Genomic DNA, 16,900 nt, shown 5'->3' on the forward strand with positions numbered 1-16,900 from the left:
GGGCTCCTGCCACCAAAATCGCCACCCACAGGGCTCCACTGTCATGGCTGCCGCTATTTTCAATGACAAACCACAGCAAAATGGCCGCCTGTCTACACAAACATGGTATAGAACACACAGGCTACAACAAAAGGGTGGCCTCGCAAGGCATACAGGGACCCAGGATTGAGAGACCAGACCTCAAGGACAGATCCAGGCAGGCCGGGGGTCCCTGGCAGGAGCCCTCAACAGGTTAACCCCCCCCTACACAGTCAATCGTCCAGTCGCCGGCGGCGCTCCCCCCGCCCCTATCATCAGTCAGCGCCCTGCCCCCACCCCTGGAAAGTGGCCAGACCACCCAAACAGCCCCAGCATACATGGAAGGGGGGGCAGGATGAGGGACTCAGCAAAGGTGGTACCTGCAGGAAGGAGGGGAATCCGGTCCAGTCGTCCCAAGGAGGGGCCCACGTCCACCCCAAAACCCTCCAGTGGGAGAGGGGAAACAGCTACTCACCATACCAGGAACCAGGCGGGCACCTCTCCAGGCAGCACCCCTCTCCATCGACATGTTGGGGCTGTCGGCCAGCAGGAACGCTGCGACTCGGGCCAGGGCCTGGTCGTATGCGACCTCACGAGGTATTTAACTTGCAGGCCGGCCCCCCATCCAGTGGGCTACGTCGTGCCCGATCTAGTGCGGAGCTGAGGTCTGCACACGCTCGCTGGCCATACTGGGGTGACCACTAGATCTAGTTATCAAGTTCTTTGCCCACTCCGGCAGGTGATTGTAGATCTCACAGGAAAAATCCAGGAGGAAAAAAAATTTCCAATCTAAAAAATTTTGCCAGGACCATAGATCCCAGCAAGGAAATAGGTCCTTACTCTTGGCTAGGCAGGAAAAAAAAAAAAGGTGCTATAGCAGAGAGGTAGTTTAAATTGCGCCCCCCCCCCCCCCGGAAGTTGCAAAAAGTAGTACAGAAACTACTTTTGGGAATAGGTGCGGTTCCGCACTGATTCGGAGGGTGCAATTGGCTCCAATTTGACATGTCAAATCGGACCAATGTGAACGTGGGTTAAACATCTATGTTACCTGGGATCTCAAAGGCAGCAATCATTAACTGAACAGCATAGGTGTAAACACAATGCAATACACAATTATGCATCCCAGGGGAAAGGTATAGGAAAAACAGAAAGGCAATGCTCTTTTTGAGCTATACCCAAGAAGCCTGCAAAGGATCCTGGGAGTGTACAACAAAATGCCTAACATGCTTAAAGGGGGAAGTATGTGTAGACCATATGCAAACTGTGGCCCTCCAGCTGCTGCAAAACTACAAGTCCCATCATGCCTCTGGGTGTCATGTTTGTGGCTGTCAAAAGTCCTGCTATGTCTCATGGGACTTGTAGTTCTTCAACATCTGGAGGGCCAGAGTTTGCATATGCCTGTGGACCAATGATCCATCACCATCTTCAAGGTAACCTCATTCATGTTAACAGAGAACTCCAGGAAAGCCAGTAAACTGGACCTCTCTGGTGAGGTTTGGCAGAGGGTAGGGCAGGTGCATTGTCATTTAACATTCTCAAAGGGTACGATGGAGAAGACTCTGAAGTGTTTTTGAGTCTCAGTCCCCCAGAGGTCTGTGTCATATGAACTAGAAATCCAATGAAAGATGTCATCCTTTCTCACAATCTATTTGAATGGGAAACACCTTTTCTATGAGCATTGATGTGGCAGAGTGAAAAATATGCACCTCCAGCAACAGATTGCTCTCAATGAGTGATCCAATGACTGCCACATCCCTTAATTGGTAGAAAAGAAAGATTTTCCCTTGTTGTGGGACTTTTAAGGCACTCACATAAATTACAAAAATAGTATTGAAAAAAGTAAATTTTTATTAAATAAATATCGACATTTGTGAAACATTTTCACAAATGTTGATATTTATTCAATAAAAATTAACTTTTTTCAACACTATTTTTTTTGCAGCTGACCAAGCGCGTAGCTGCGGCCTGCATTTGCTCGCTGGCTGGGCTGGGGGGGCCACTGGATCTAGATTATCCAGCCCATCGCCCAGTCCGACACTTTAGATCTCCTGAGAGAGAAAAAAAATTGCTAGGACCAGAGATCCTTGACGGGAGCATAGGTCCTTACTCCTGACTAGACAGATTAATACGGATTACCTAGAGCAGAGAGGGGGGTTAGATACCAGTGGAGGACGGCTTATTGCGTAGCCAGGTGTTTTTTGTTCTGCCTAGTCCAACTTCTGGAAGAGGCAAAAATAACCCAGTAGTTCTGATTCATGGAGCGCTGTTAGTCGCTGAATATAAGAGAAATAGGTTTCCTCTATAAAGTTATTATACAGTGTCTATTTACTATATTATTGGATTTTCACTAATCCATTTATTTTCACAGTTCTTGCACTTTAAGAATGTACAGGATTCTTTTCCAGCTCCAAATTTAAGTGCTTAAATAAATGAAACCATTAGTGAATAAAATTAACCAAAACACCACAGAATGTTTAAGAATATTTTCAGTCGGTGGCAGGATTAAACATTTCTTCTGGTGTTCATAAGCAAGTCCCGTTGTAATCCCACATCCTTAGTTATTCTGGATTTTTCTGTAGGGGCATCTGTAATTAGCGTAAGCTTGTTGAACACACCACGACCAAAGTAGTCCGCAACCACACTGAATCCATCATTGGAGTACTTCAGCTAAAAAACAAAAAAGAAAGCTATAAATGGAGCCACCATTCTCCTTGATATTCTAAATCTGCTGTGTCTAGTAATTAAAGACTAGATGAAGGCCTGCTTCCATACATGAAACAATCTAAAACAAGGGTTTTAAAGGAAATTTATTTGCAAATTCAAAAACAGAAACCAGTGTAGCTTAGTGTTTCTGCAGCACAACAGTCACTAAATCTAAAGACTAAAACTGGCCATACATGGATTCACAATTATGAGAAATCAAACTGTTGATTGACTTTTCATTAATGGGCTTAGTGGTATATTTTTGCTTATTCAACACATGTAGCCAATCGGCTGCAGCAATAATCAATGTATTCTGACGCGGGGGAGTCCTGCTGTCAGAATATAATGACATAGCTGGGAGGATTTCCTATCCACTTTGAATGTGTAGATGGGGAAATCGGTTGTTTTTTTTTTTTTTAAATAACTGAGCCATGTATGGCCAGCTTGAGTCTGCAAGTCAGCCAGGAAAGAAGTAGGGGTTGTGAGACAGCAGAATCATTTCAGTGCTTGCAATACTACAAAAAGCTTAAAGCCTAACTCCAGATTTCATTTCACTTTAAATAATTAATTTTGGCCATCCTGGCCCAAACAAAAACATTTCTCTTACTAATACATGTGGATGCGGTCAGTGGTGTATATACTGTATGAAGCATCTGCTTTATACAGTGCTGTCCCATACCCAGAACAAAATCAAGCCGGAAAGGGTCTCTGATTAATATAGGCATCCACAATAAGTCATTGCTCAGCAAAACCCTTAGAAGAGGAAAAAGTTTTTCAGGCGAACCTGATCGGATGCTCCATGCACCTGTATGGAACAGTAGATGTCAGCGGTGACCTCTCCTCTGACACCCGCTGCTGTCCAATCCTGTCCGTGAAATCCGGACGGATGGAAACCCTTTTTTCCATCCGTCTGGAGGATCGGATTGGATAAGATCGGATGAAAAAGGGACAGGCGGGCCGTTATCATCCGATCTCCTATAGAGGAAAGCGGGGCTCTGACAGCTCCGTCTGCACACAGAGCGGAGACGGAGCTGTCATGCGCCTGCTCATCGGAGATCGGCGGATCGATCCCCGCTGAGCAAAACGGAGTCTATCGGGCGCACCGCCCATGTGAAAGGGGTCTAAAGAAGTTAAATTTTTGTAACAAGTTTATTCAGTGTCTAACATGTTACAATATGTGCCAGACCCCAATCCCTCGTTTTGACAGCTAGCGGAGGATCTTCTCCCTCCGCTAGCTGTCGCAATCTGAATTGTTCTGTGAAAGGGAAAACTATAAAAGATTCAAAAGCCTTTGCAACTGTCGGCTTGTGGTTATCAATGAACTACCACGGTGCTGTTTAGCGCTGTGGTAGTTCATTGAGCTTCCTGTCAGAGTGGAAGTGCTTGCTCATATCAGAGGTACGGGTAACGGATACAAAGACAGTCTGCAAGCCTGTGGCATTACACCCATAATCTACTAATCGCGGGTGCAATGTTTTACAGGTCACTAACAAAAAAAAAAAAACATTTTTTTCTACCTGCAAAAATGTGGATTTTTTTTGTTTTTTTCTAAAGGTGAACTTATCCTATATAGCGCCAACCGTTTGCGCAGCGTTTTACAGTGTGGGGGAAATACTGTAGTTTACCAATCTTTAGATGTGGTGGCTGCTGCATTAGTTTTACTTTCATAGGCTTTTGACCCTCTCTTTTCACCTGGCGATCTGGCCAGTAACACGCCTCCTGCATTAGATTGCCACTCTGGATGAAGAAAGCACCTTTGGACAGCAGCTGTCAGTCTGGGGTGCTTTGGCTTCAACAAATTGAAGCCAAACTCCAGCTCACACTGCAGTTACAGCAACAGATTTTTTTTTTTTTCTTTTGGGATAAAGGATGAACATCAATAAATAAAAGCAAATAATTATAAAGCACCCATCAATGGTAAATGGTTTGTATGTTGGAACATTTCTTTATCTATTCCACCGGCTATAGCCAGCAGTGCTGATGAATGTATTCTGACTGCGGGGAAATTGTCTGTCCTAACACAAGAGCTCAGCGGGAGGGAAACCGCAGTGGATTCGCAGGGTTACCGCATCGCATATGTGTGAACCGGCACAGACAGACAGACTAAGAAAAAGCAAATACAGCCATCACATCTAAAAATTGGTAAGATGCAATATAATAATTTGTTTTCTTTTGGGTTTAATACTGCCTCAAAGCTAAACTTCAGGTCTGATTTTAAAGGCTCGGTTTACATATATGCGAATCGGAGCCACTTGCAATGCAACCCTTTTCACACGTCTGGGGTACCTGCGGTTTGTTTTTGAAGAGAGTTCCGTGCGATTTTAGTTCTGGTTCAGGTGCAAATTAAATGTGCACCTGAATCGCACCCTACCCAGTGAAAAGGGTGCAGCCAGACATGTGCAAACCTAGCCTAACTTTAAATAGACTGCTCAAAAAATTAGAGGAGCACTTTGAAACCACATCAGATCTCAATAGGGAAAAATATCATGCTGGATATCTATACGGACATGGACTGGGTAATGTGTTAGAAACGAAAGTATGCCACATCGTTTAATGGAAATGAAAATTATTAAAGAGGAAGTCAACCCTCCTCTGCAAGTTGTACCTATAGGTAAGCCTATGATAAGGCTTACCTATAGGTACTGTAAATATCTCCTAAACATGTACCGTTTAGGAGATATTTACCTTACATGCAGCCAGTGACATCACTGGCGCATTCGCTCTGAAGGAAAGGCCTCTGGTGCCGTTCCTTCAGAGCCCCGTGCCGTGACCGTCGGCTCCGGCGTGCATGCGCGGGAGTGACGTCACCGCGGCTCTGGCCAATCAAATGGCCGGATGCTGCGATCCCGGAAGACATGTTCAGTCGCCCGTCATAGAGGTAAGTGGGCGGCACGGCGGGGGCTCGTTCTAAGGTATTTCATAATGAGCTAGCATGCAATGCATACTAGCTCATTATATGTTTCTCTTTCAGGTTGAAAAAAAAAAAAAATTGGGTTTACAACCTCTTTAACCTACAGAGGGCTGAATTCAAAGACACCCCGAAAATCAAAGTAGAATGCAGCAGGCCAGTCAATTTTTCTGAAATTTCATTGCAGCAACTCAAAATGGTACTCGGTGGCGACTGATGGTGTCCTGGGGTATTTTCTCCCAGATCTGGACCAGGGCATCACTGAGCTCCTGAACAGACTGAGGAACAACCTGTCGGCGTTGGATGGACCGAAACAATGTCCCAGAGGTATTCTATTGGATTTAGGTCAGGTGAGCGTGGAGGGCCATTTAATGGTATCAATTCCTTTATCCTCTCGCCACATGAGGCCGGGCATTGGCGTGCACTAGGAGGAACCCAGGACCCACTGCAACAGAGTAGGGTCTGACAATGGGTCCAAAGATTTCATCCCGATACCTAATGCCAGTCAGTGTGCTATTTTCTGGCCTGTAGAGATCTGTGCGTCCCTCCATTGATATGCTTCCCCAGTCCATCTCTGACTCACCAACAAACCGGTCACACTGAATGAGGTTATAGGCAGCATAACATTCTCCACAGCTTCTCCAGACCCTTTCACATCTATCACATGTGCTCAGGGTGAACCTACTCTCATCTTTGAAAAGCACAGGGTGCCTGTGGCAGACTTTCGAATTCTGGTGTTCAATGGCAAATGCCAATTGAGCTCCACAGTGATGGGAAGTGAGCATAGAGCACACTAGAGGACATTGGGCCCTCAGGCCACACCCTCACGAAGTCGGTTTCTGGTTGTTTGGTGAGAGACATTTACACCAGTGGCCTGCTGGAGGTCATTTTGTAGGGTTCTGGCAGTGCCCATTCTGTTCCTCCTTGCACAAAGGAGCAAATACTGGTCCTGCTGATGGGTTAAGGAACTTCTACACCCTGTCCAGCTCTCCTAGAGTAACTGCCTGCCTTCTGGAATCTCCTCCTTGCTCTTGAGACTGTGCTGGGAAACACAGCAATTTTTCTGGCAATGGCACGTATTGATGTGCCATCTTGGAGGAGTTTGACTGCCTGTGTAACCTCTATAGGGTCCAGGTATTGCCTCATGCTATCAGTAGCGACACTGACCCTAGCCAAATGCAAAACTAGTGAAAAACAGTCAGAAAAGATGAGTAGGGAAAATGTCAGTGGCCTCCACCTGTAAAACCATTCCTGTTTTGGAGGTCATCTAAATGTTGCCCATCTAGTGCACCTGTTATTGTCATTAACACAAAAGTAGCTGAAACTGATTAACAACCCCCTCTGCTACTTAACTGACCAGATCAATATCCCAGGAGTTTAATTGACTTGATGCTATACTCTGATTAAAAATGTTCCTTCAATTTTTTGAGCAGTGTAGTTTCTTCATAATCTCTACCTTAGCCATCCAGAGGAAGCCTTGTATTCATTCAGAAAATAGAAGGCTTCCTGAGAATGGTACAGTTGCGTTTAGCCAGACTTGATTTTGTCCTGGGAACGTGGTGGGAAATCCCTGTACTATTGATACTACATATAGTTTATATAACACTGACAGCAGCCAGATGTATTAGTAAAGGAAAGGAAAGATTTTATTTGGCACAGCTTTTCCAAAAACTATAGTGAAATGAAACCTGGATTTAGGCTTTAACACAAACTCCAGGCACACATGCAAACCTGCAGTTCAAATAAACATATAGCATATAATAGATTTGTATCTCTGTAGTTTTATTTTATGATTTATATAACTCGGCCATGCTGCAACCAGAAAGTTCACAGGTGTTAATGCTGATCCAATGTCCAATTTACCTAAACTGCTAAAACAGAAGGGAAAAAAAAGTCTGCCCTCTGTCAGGCTGTGCAGTGTGTCAGGTGTGTGTAAATCACAAGAATATATAGTAAAAAAAATAATAAAGGCCCATTTTGATGTACACAAAGGCATACCATGTGATATGAACACATACAAGCAATTGCAAACTTCTGGATGCACATCTAAGCGATTTTTAGCCAATTTCAGGCATTTTTATTTGAGAATAAAAAACGCTTGAAAAAATAAAAATGGGGATTGTAGACCTACTGTAAAAATCCATTTCTCTGATGTTCATTGACGGATACAGCTTCAAATCTTCATAACCGTTGGGTTATACTGCCCCCTACAGGAGTAGGACACTAGGCAGGAAAAGTCTTGCTACGCCTATAGGCAGTCCCAGGGGGTATACTCCCTCTTTCTGCTATAGGCAGTGTCAGAAGAATTACAACTCCACAGAGGGGTGGGTGCTGTGTCCGTCAATGAACATCAGAAAATTGGATTTTACGGTAACTCAAAAATCCCATTTTCTCTTTCGTTCATTGACGGACACAGCTTCAAATCTTTAAAACCCTTGGGACCTCCCAAAAGCAGTGTTAAACATGGTGTGGGAACAGCAAAAAAAAAAAAAAAAGGGAAAAATTTGCGCTTACATCAAAAACATATGATCAATGTGGGGGAAAACAAAAAAAAAAAAAAACTTGAAAAATAAAAGCAGCAACCAAAAGTTTAAGATAAACAAATCAAACCAAAAAAGATGTGCTATATAAAATGACAAAGATTGATAAAGTAAATCATCATTAGTGAATGAACATCTATAGTGATAATCATTAAGGGAAAAGTTCATATTAATGTGCATAAAGGTGGTGACAATGTTCAATTGTAAATAAGCCGCTAATGCAATTATGTGATTCTTCAGTGAAAAGAGGACCAACACCACTAAACGTGAATCCTTCACCAAAAAAAACAGATAGCTCCTTACCAAAAAGTTGCGACCATAAAGGTCATCAGCGCTTATAGTATAATACGAACAGGGCCTCTGGATTGGGAGATAAACTGTGTGGTTCCAGGCGGTATCCAAACCCCACGTCCAACTCAACTAGTTACAGTTGATGTTGCTCACAATGAAAGACAACAATCCTTCATTGTGTAAAATTATAACTCATTTTATTTAAAACAAAAAATTAATTGCACTTAGAGCCGGTTCACACTACCACGACCAGAAAGTCGCCCCGTGACTTGAAGAGACTTGTTTAGAGACTTGGAAGAGACATGTTTAGAGACTTGGAAGAGACTACTTTGAAGAGACTACTTGGAAGAGACTACTTTGAAGAGACTACTTTGAAGAGACTACTTTGAAGAGACTACTTTGAAGAGACTACTTTGAAGAGACAGGCGACTTTGTCTGTGGGGAATGCCTGGCTAATCTCTTTCTTCTTCCTGGAAAGTCTGATAACAAGTCGTGTCAATTAAGATAAGGAAGCGACTCCCATTGAAGTATATGGGACGGTCGGATCACAGGTCGCCTCAAAGTAGTACAGGACCCTTTTCTGAAGTCGGAGCGACTTCAGTAGTGCCAATTAAGACGGCACTGATTGATTAACATTGCTTTTGTTATGTCAAGCGACCTGGGGCTACACAAGTCGCCTCACAAGTCGTGCTAGTGTGAATGGGCTCTTACAGACATCAATTAGTAGAATGCATAAAAACAAAGCTGGCCGGCTGCCTCAACATCGCCCATCCTTCCAGGATAGCACACAGTGACCCGACAAGCTGACGCCACTGCGTGTTATCCCCCACCATGTAACCCCCACAGTGTATCGTATGGTTGCCGGCGGCGCACCCCCCCCCCCCCCAGGCCCCATCGCCTGCATAGCACCCTGCCCCTACCCCAGAAGGTGGATCAGACCACCCAAACAGCCCCAACATATGTGGAGGGGGGGTAGGATAGGGGGCAGATGACAAGGGGGGTGGTGCCTAATGGGAAGGAGGGGAACCTAGGGGTCCGACGATCTCAAGGAGGGGCCAACATCCACCTCAAAACCCTCCAGGGGGAGAGGGGGGACAGCTACTCACCATACCGGGAACCAGGCAGGCACTGCTCCAGACAGAACCCCTCTTCATCAAAATGGGGGGGCTGTCAGTCATGGGGAACACTGGGACTTGGGCCGAGACCCAGTCGTATGCGACTTCGTGAGGCGTTTAACTCACAGGCCAGTCCCTGTGGGGCTATGTCGCGGTTGAGGTCTGCGCACGCTCGCTGGCCAGACTGGGGTGATCACTGGATATAGATTATCCAGCCCATCGCCCAGTCTGGCAGTTGATTGTAAATCTCACAGGAGAAAAAAAAATTCTATCCATCTGAAAAGAAAAACAAATGCCAGGACCAAAGATCCCAGCAAGGAACTAGGTCCTTACTCCTGACTAGGCAGAAGAAAACAGTGTCTGTAGCAGAGAAAGTGAGTAACCCCCCCCCAGGACTGCCCATGGGTGCAGCCATGAATTGTTTTCTGCCTAGTGTCCTACTCCTTTAAGGGGCAGTATAACCCAACGGTTGTGAAGATCTGAAGCTGTGTCCGTCAATGAACAAAAGAGAAAAAACATTTACAGTCATTACCATTGAAGTCTATGGGGCCAAAAAGCCGCTTCTGCCTCCAAAGTAGTTAATGTAGCCTATGGAGTGTCAGGCGATAAGCTACAGGTGCCTCAGCGTTCCTATTTGAATGGACGGCATTTAAACACATTGGATTTTGTTTGCTTTGAGCTTCAAGCTACACAATGCTCAGGTGTAAATGGGGCCATACAATTAAAAATGCATGAATTCATTCATATTATGCAGTATGTGTTTGCTTACAATATAAAAAGCCCCTCATTGTTGGCGACACTGACCAGGAGGGAGGGATTGTAACTATAATGTGTGGGCAACTACCTTCTTAGAGAACCTTCCATAGAATAAATAGAAAATGCCATATGAAAGGGCAGGCACAAATTTATTTTGTGGGGCACGGTCTTTAAAATGTCACCCCATGGTACTGGTTCTGCTGCAAAGGGTAATGATTTATTTCTGAATTATCCGATATTGCGTATACTGTAGGTTAAAATGTTACTAAAACCTTTTTTTTTTTTTTTTTTTTTTTTTTAAAACAAATGTTAGACTCATCTGCTCTGTGCAATAGTATTACACAGAGCAGCCCCAATTCTCCTCTTCTAGGGTCCCCTGCCAGTAAACTTGAATCCTCTTCTTCGTGTGACCCCATAGTAGGCCAGTTTCTATGGGGGCACACAGTGCATGCTCATTCCTGAGCTGTGTGCGTTTATGGAGCAGCACTCCATAGACACACACAGCAGGACTTGATCCCCACCCCCCACTTTCTCCTCACAGCATTTGATTAACAGCAGCAGCAGTCAATGGCTTCTAAAGCTGTTCGAGTCCCTGTGAAGAAGTAGAGAGAGGGGAGAAAAGACTGCAGTTGTGCCCAGCACTGGATTATTGAGGACAGAGGTAAGTGTATTTAAGGAGGTGGGGGTACTCAGCAACCTGTAAAATGTTTTTTACCTTAAAGTGGTAGTAAACGCTCTGCGTTTATTTTTACCTACAGGTAGGCTTATAATAAAGCTCACCTGTAGGTAAAATGAACATCTACTAAAACATGCTAGCAAGCAGCAGCAGGTGACATCACTGGCACAAGCGTTCTGAGGGAACCCTTCCTGTTTCTTCAGAGCTGTGTGCCACAGCCGAGACTCCCGCACGCATACTAGCACATTATGATATTGCCTTGCAGGGGGAAATCTTTTCTTTTTTTTCCTTCATAGAGTTTACTACCACTTTAATGCAGGGAATGCACAATGTTTTACTGTGCAGGAATTGTCAGTTATGGACAGTGGTGCCTTGCAGTTTCAGACCCCGTTCACATTAGGTCGCTCCGTCTTAGGGGGCGACCTGTGAAGTCGCGTGCAGCGCGACTTCCACGGACTTTACATAATGGAAGTCAATGCAAGTCGCCTCCAGCTCGCCCCAAAGTAGTACAGGACCCTTTTTCTAAGTCGGAGCGACTTGTGTCGCTCCTATTAGAACGGCTCCCGTATTACACAGTGGGAGCGGGAGGACCACGACTTGTCAGGCTGACAAGTCGCCTGACAAGTCGGATCAATGTGAATGGACTCTTAGAGTTCACTGTTTACTCTTTTATTATTTTGAACGTTATTGATTTGTCACTGTGACATTTAATTCAATTCTATTTACCACAGCTATTGGTGCAACGAAATTTCGGCCGAAAATGGGCTTATTCCATTTCGGCCGAAAATGGGCTTATTCCATTTCGGCCGAAAATGGGCTTATTCCATTTCGGCCGAAAATGGGCTTATTCCATTTCGGCCGAAAATGGGTTAAAGATGCCGAAATTAATGATGGCCGCCGCGAGCGCAGGTTTTAAAAGTCCCGTCTCTGGCCGGCGGCCCGCCTCCTGGTTACTACTACGACTATGTTCATGAATGAACACACCGGGGGGGCGGGCGACCGACCGCTAATAGCTATAACTATGTGAGCCCTTCACTTCCCTATCAGACGGGTATCTCCGCTGACAGGAAAGTGAAGGGCTCACATAGTTATAGCTATTAGCGGCGGCTCGCCTGCCCGCCCGGTGTGTTAGTTCATTAATACACAGTCGTAGCAGAGACATCACCGGAACGCCGGCCAGAGGCGGGACTTTTGAAAGGAAGGACACAGGAGGAGCAGAGAGTTTGCCTGTGACATGGAGGTGCCGACAAGGGGGGGGGGGGGGGGCTGCGGCGAGGCTACCAATGGTATTTGTATTATGCAGCATGAGGGGGTTAATGTATTGCCACTGGTCACTGATGCATTAGTGACCGACCAGTGCCAGTTAGTTAACCCCTTTGTGCTGCATTAACACTGACACTGGTTGCACTAATGCAGCACAAAGGGGTTAATTACATGATTACATGCCACTGGTCGGTCACTAATGCATCAGTGACCAGCAGTGGCAATACATTAACCCCCCTCATGCTGCATAATACAAATACCATTGGTAATTAAATTAACCAGATATTACCAGAAGTGCATGTCTAGAAAAAAATAAAGTATCTGTGGTGGGTGGTCGGAGAATTATACACTGCAGACACGTCCGTCTCCTCATACACGGCGCTGTGCACAGACAACGTTATCTGGGTGTCAGGTGATTGGCTGGAAGGAGAAACCCAGGACCACCCGGACACAGACGGATGGGACCCTGCTGGACATCTATTACTAAGCTCTACTGACCCACTTGCCGTAAGGTATTGGGGGTCAACACCTTACGGTGAGTTTGAATTGCCTACACTATACTGCACAAGCACGGAGGGTGACACCACCACTGCACTATTGGAAATTCTCATCTGACCATTTTTTATTGGACATTAATACTGTATTTATTGCTTGGACTCTTGGACACTTATCACCATTCTTCATAATTTTCTATGAATTTCAAGGAAACTAAGAAGTTTTCTACAGACATTTATAAAAACACAAACATTTCTTTCTAATATTCAAATATTGCTGTTAATAATATCACATGATAATCTTGGTATTGGTTGCACAATAATGCACTAATTTTATGCACTGTTTAAGCACTTTATATGTATGTTGCAATGTTATATGCACTCTAGGTAACAGGGACAGGTAGCCGATAGGCTATTAAGTATGATTTATATGAGAAATAGTATTTTTATATGCAACATATCTTGGTATCAATTGTCTTGACCCAATAGACCACCCACCACAGATACTTTATTATTAATTTTTTTTCGAGACATGCGCTGTTGGTAATATCTGTATTACATTTATTTTCATTGCACACCCTGCGGGTTGTCTACAGCAGCAGTCCTTCGTTTATATATACGCAGCTTTACACACACACTTTTTACCTTTCTTGGCGCGAGTGTTATTTCACTATTTTAATAAAATTTACCACTTGCTAACCCATCACAGTACATATACTGCGACAGAGTGGCAGCTACAGGTGTACGTCGCTGCCTGTTTGTGGCGTATGCCCCTGTTTTATCCATTTTAAAATTATTTGGGGGGAAAAAAGTCATTTTTGGTTTTCAGCCAAGGGCATCCTGCATTTTCGGTTTCGGCCCAGAATTTTAATTTCGGTGTATCCCTAACTACAGCACAACTGAAGTTTTAAAAGAAAAAAAAAATGAAGTTATTTTGAATTTTCCCACCATACTGCAGTTCACCCAAAGTATTTTTTGCGTGCCTTTGTGGAGACCTATGAAAGAAAGGATCCTGCGAGCAACCTCTAAATATTAGATGTATGAACAATTTGCTGCAGACACTCCACTTCTCATACTAGTGTAAACAAATCAAATAAATAGTGTAGCGCAAATAAATTAGGACTAGCAAAAATGTAGAAATATATAAATATAGCATAAAATAAATCTTAATAAATATCAGATCAAAAACGCACAATGATGCTCAACATATAAAGTGCACTTTATATGTTGAGCATCATTGTGCGTTTTTGATCTGATATTTATTAAGATTTATTTTATGCTATATTTATATATTTATACATTTTTGCTAGTCGCAATTTATTTGCGCGACACTATTTATTTATTTGACCTGTCTTCTAGTGCAGAAAAACTCAGGTCTCTGCATAAGTGTGAATGAGCCCTAAAGTGGTACTAAAGTCGAATTGTTTTTTCCAGAATCAGATACTAATAAAACTCATGCTCCAACCTCACTCAATTGGCTAGCATACTATTAGCCTCTATCATTGATCTATTTGACCTCAAACAGAACATCCATGTGTAGAGACCCAACATCATTTGAGACCCTCTTACTCCAGGATTCCCCCCCCCCAAACACACATATAACAATAACTCACCATTTATCCCTAGCCAGTGGGGCCCATGAGACCAGTTTTAGAATTCTGTCTTGCTGGTACAGGTGCCCAAGTCTTTCTTTCTATCATATCTACCCCTTAGTACCTGACCACCGTTGGCACAGTCTGTCCCACCCAGGGATAATGACCCACATTTGGTGAGCATGCTCCCCTATCAAAGGGTTTTGAGACCAGATTCTTTTGATCTACACTAGTTCCAAATATAGCCATCCCCAACTATCCTCATGTGGTACATCTCTCAATGATCCCTTTCTCTATCAAGAGCGTCCTTAGACACTTCCTTATAGCCCATTGGTGGACAACACAGGTTCCTACCATATTGAAATGGACCAACGAATTAGATCATACTGCAGGCATGGAGTCATTCCTAGCCCAGGAAACAGATACCTGTGATCAGTGTACCCATGAATGTGTTTAGAAAATCTCAGGAATGCAAAGACCACATCAGAGCCTAACATGGTCCCTTTATCTTCCTCATACATGGGCAATCCCTTTGGAAGCCAACCTCTATTGCCCCCACAACCCCTTTTTTTTTTTTTTTTAAATCACCTCTTCCCTATTTAATAGGACATTCTGTGGGCGCCTTCTTACCTACTGTACTCTTCTCCCCCTCTTCTCCTATGTCATTATCTATCCCTTTTTCTCCCCCTCTTCTCCTGTGTCATTATCTATCCCTTTTTATCTTTTTAAGTACAGGAAGTTATCAGCTCAAAAGATTTCTGGCAAAAATAATTTTGCATTTAATTAAACAGATACAGGAAAACTATTTTAAATGGCATATTTAGCAGATCGAAAGAGAGCAAACAAGAGAAGTTCATTGTTCGGGTTTACATACACTCCAACCAGTGTGGTGCAACCAGTTAATCTCAACCACTGCTTGGATGAAAAGTAAAAGCCCTGGGCAGACACAGTATACCCTGAATGTGTTTTCATGCTTAGATTACCAATTTAAAAATAGAATAGAGCCAAGTTATTTTGCTTTTGTTTTTTTGAAGAAAAAAAAAAAAAAAAGTAAAAACCTGGTGCTGGAAGTGGTCATATAGGTCTTTCTTCTCCTCCTGGGCCCTGATCATATCAAGAACTTGGCGATTCTCAGGCAGGCAGGTTGGGCAGTCGGATTCACTCTCTGCATAGCTCTCAAAGCAGTGTTGGTGAAAGGAATGACCGCACAAAAAGTGCACAGACGGAAGTTCTAGAGCACTACTGCAGATACTACATTTAGTCTTCTGGAAAATCTTGGGGCTTCATAAAAAGAGAGACACATTCAAATCTTCAACAGTTCTAAACAATAACAATGGTAAAGCTGAACTCTAGGCACAAATCTAATTTAAATATATCCCTCGTAAGCCACAAAAGTATAAATGTTCACAAAAAAACTTGCAAACCCAGTTATTACCTTGTAGAAGTAGGAGGGCCATAATTATGCTGGACATAGTGTGTGTAGAGGCTAGAGCTGTGGGAGGGACTCAGTAGCTTTGTTTACTACAGGCTGACTGAAGAGAACTACAGGAAGGGTTAGATACAAGACCTGTCACCTGTCACCTGTCACAAGGCGCAGCAGTGACTGGTCTATTATGGGAGGCTCCGGCACAGAGGCAGCATTTCATGCTGAATTACTACACAGAGCTGGAAGCAATACACAAAGTACATCATGGCAATTTTTCCAGCAGGAGACGGGAAGTCACCTCTGATGCTGCTAAAAGACTGCGCCGCATACGTTATGTAGCGGATACTACTACATAGAATAATATGGCACTGACAGTGGAATAATTATAGTTATGGAAATTGCTGGCTCAGACTACTTGAAGTGAAAAGAAACAGGGGCTTGAAATCAGAAAATAAACAAAATGGTAATGTTTTAGAAAACTGGTGAAGTCTGATTGTTTTGTCAGTAACACTTATTTTCCAGGATTAAAAAAAAAAAAAGGTATGAAGAAGGACAACTTCCAAGACAATGTTAGAAGAGAATCACTGGTGGTTCCACTAAATCTGAAACACTTTTTGTACAAATAAATTAAGTAATTGTATAGCCAAAACATCTTTTAGTGTTGGATAGAAAAGAGAATGGTTGTCTATCAGGTTTTTATTGCTGTTCTTGCTGGGTAGATTCACCCTCTCAATTCGTCCTGGTTACGATTGTAACAGAGACAGAAAGTGATAAGAAATCCAAACTTTTATATCAGTACCCAGAATAAGAGAATGTAAATCTTTAAAAGGGGAAACCTGTTCAGGTGACAAATAGGAGGGCAATTCTCCTACATTTGTAGGAGATTTCTCTATCTTACTGTTGCATCTAAGGGGACACTGAAATGAAAAAAAAAAAAAAGCCCTACAGGGTTGTTAACCCTTCACTACTTTGCTCAAAGCTATACATATACGTAAAAAAAAAATCCATTCACTTTACTGCTAGAGAGTGCCAAATTCTTCAAATGTGAGCCAGACTGGCAACTGTAGGCAGCAGAGACCCACTCATACAGTGATAGCTAATAAATACAACCAAGCAGG

General features: G+C 43.5%; 1 protein-coding gene across 2 annotated transcripts in view; it reads right to left on the reverse strand.

Annotated features, from left to right (window-relative positions):
* Positions 1-2,307: 2,307 nt before the first annotated feature.
* The window catches only part of VPS11 (VPS11 core subunit of CORVET and HOPS complexes), a 74,209-nt gene continuing 59,616 nt past the window's right edge, over positions 2,308-16,900 (reverse strand). For both annotated transcript variants that reach the window (XM_082273786.1, XM_082273785.1), the window contains 2 exons: positions 15,415-15,637; positions 2,308-2,685 (listed from right to left, as the gene is read on the reverse strand). In XM_082273786.1, coding sequence (XP_082129912.1) covers positions 2,521-2,685; positions 15,415-15,637 — 388 coding nt within the window. In that variant the 3' untranslated portion in view covers positions 2,308-2,520. The remainder of the gene's footprint in view (positions 2,686-15,414; positions 15,638-16,900) is intronic.

Source organism: Pelophylax lessonae (genome assembly GCF_965119305.1).
Source record: "Pelophylax lessonae genome assembly, chromosome: 12".
NCBI lineage: Eukaryota > Metazoa > Chordata > Amphibia > Anura > Ranidae > Pelophylax > Pelophylax lessonae.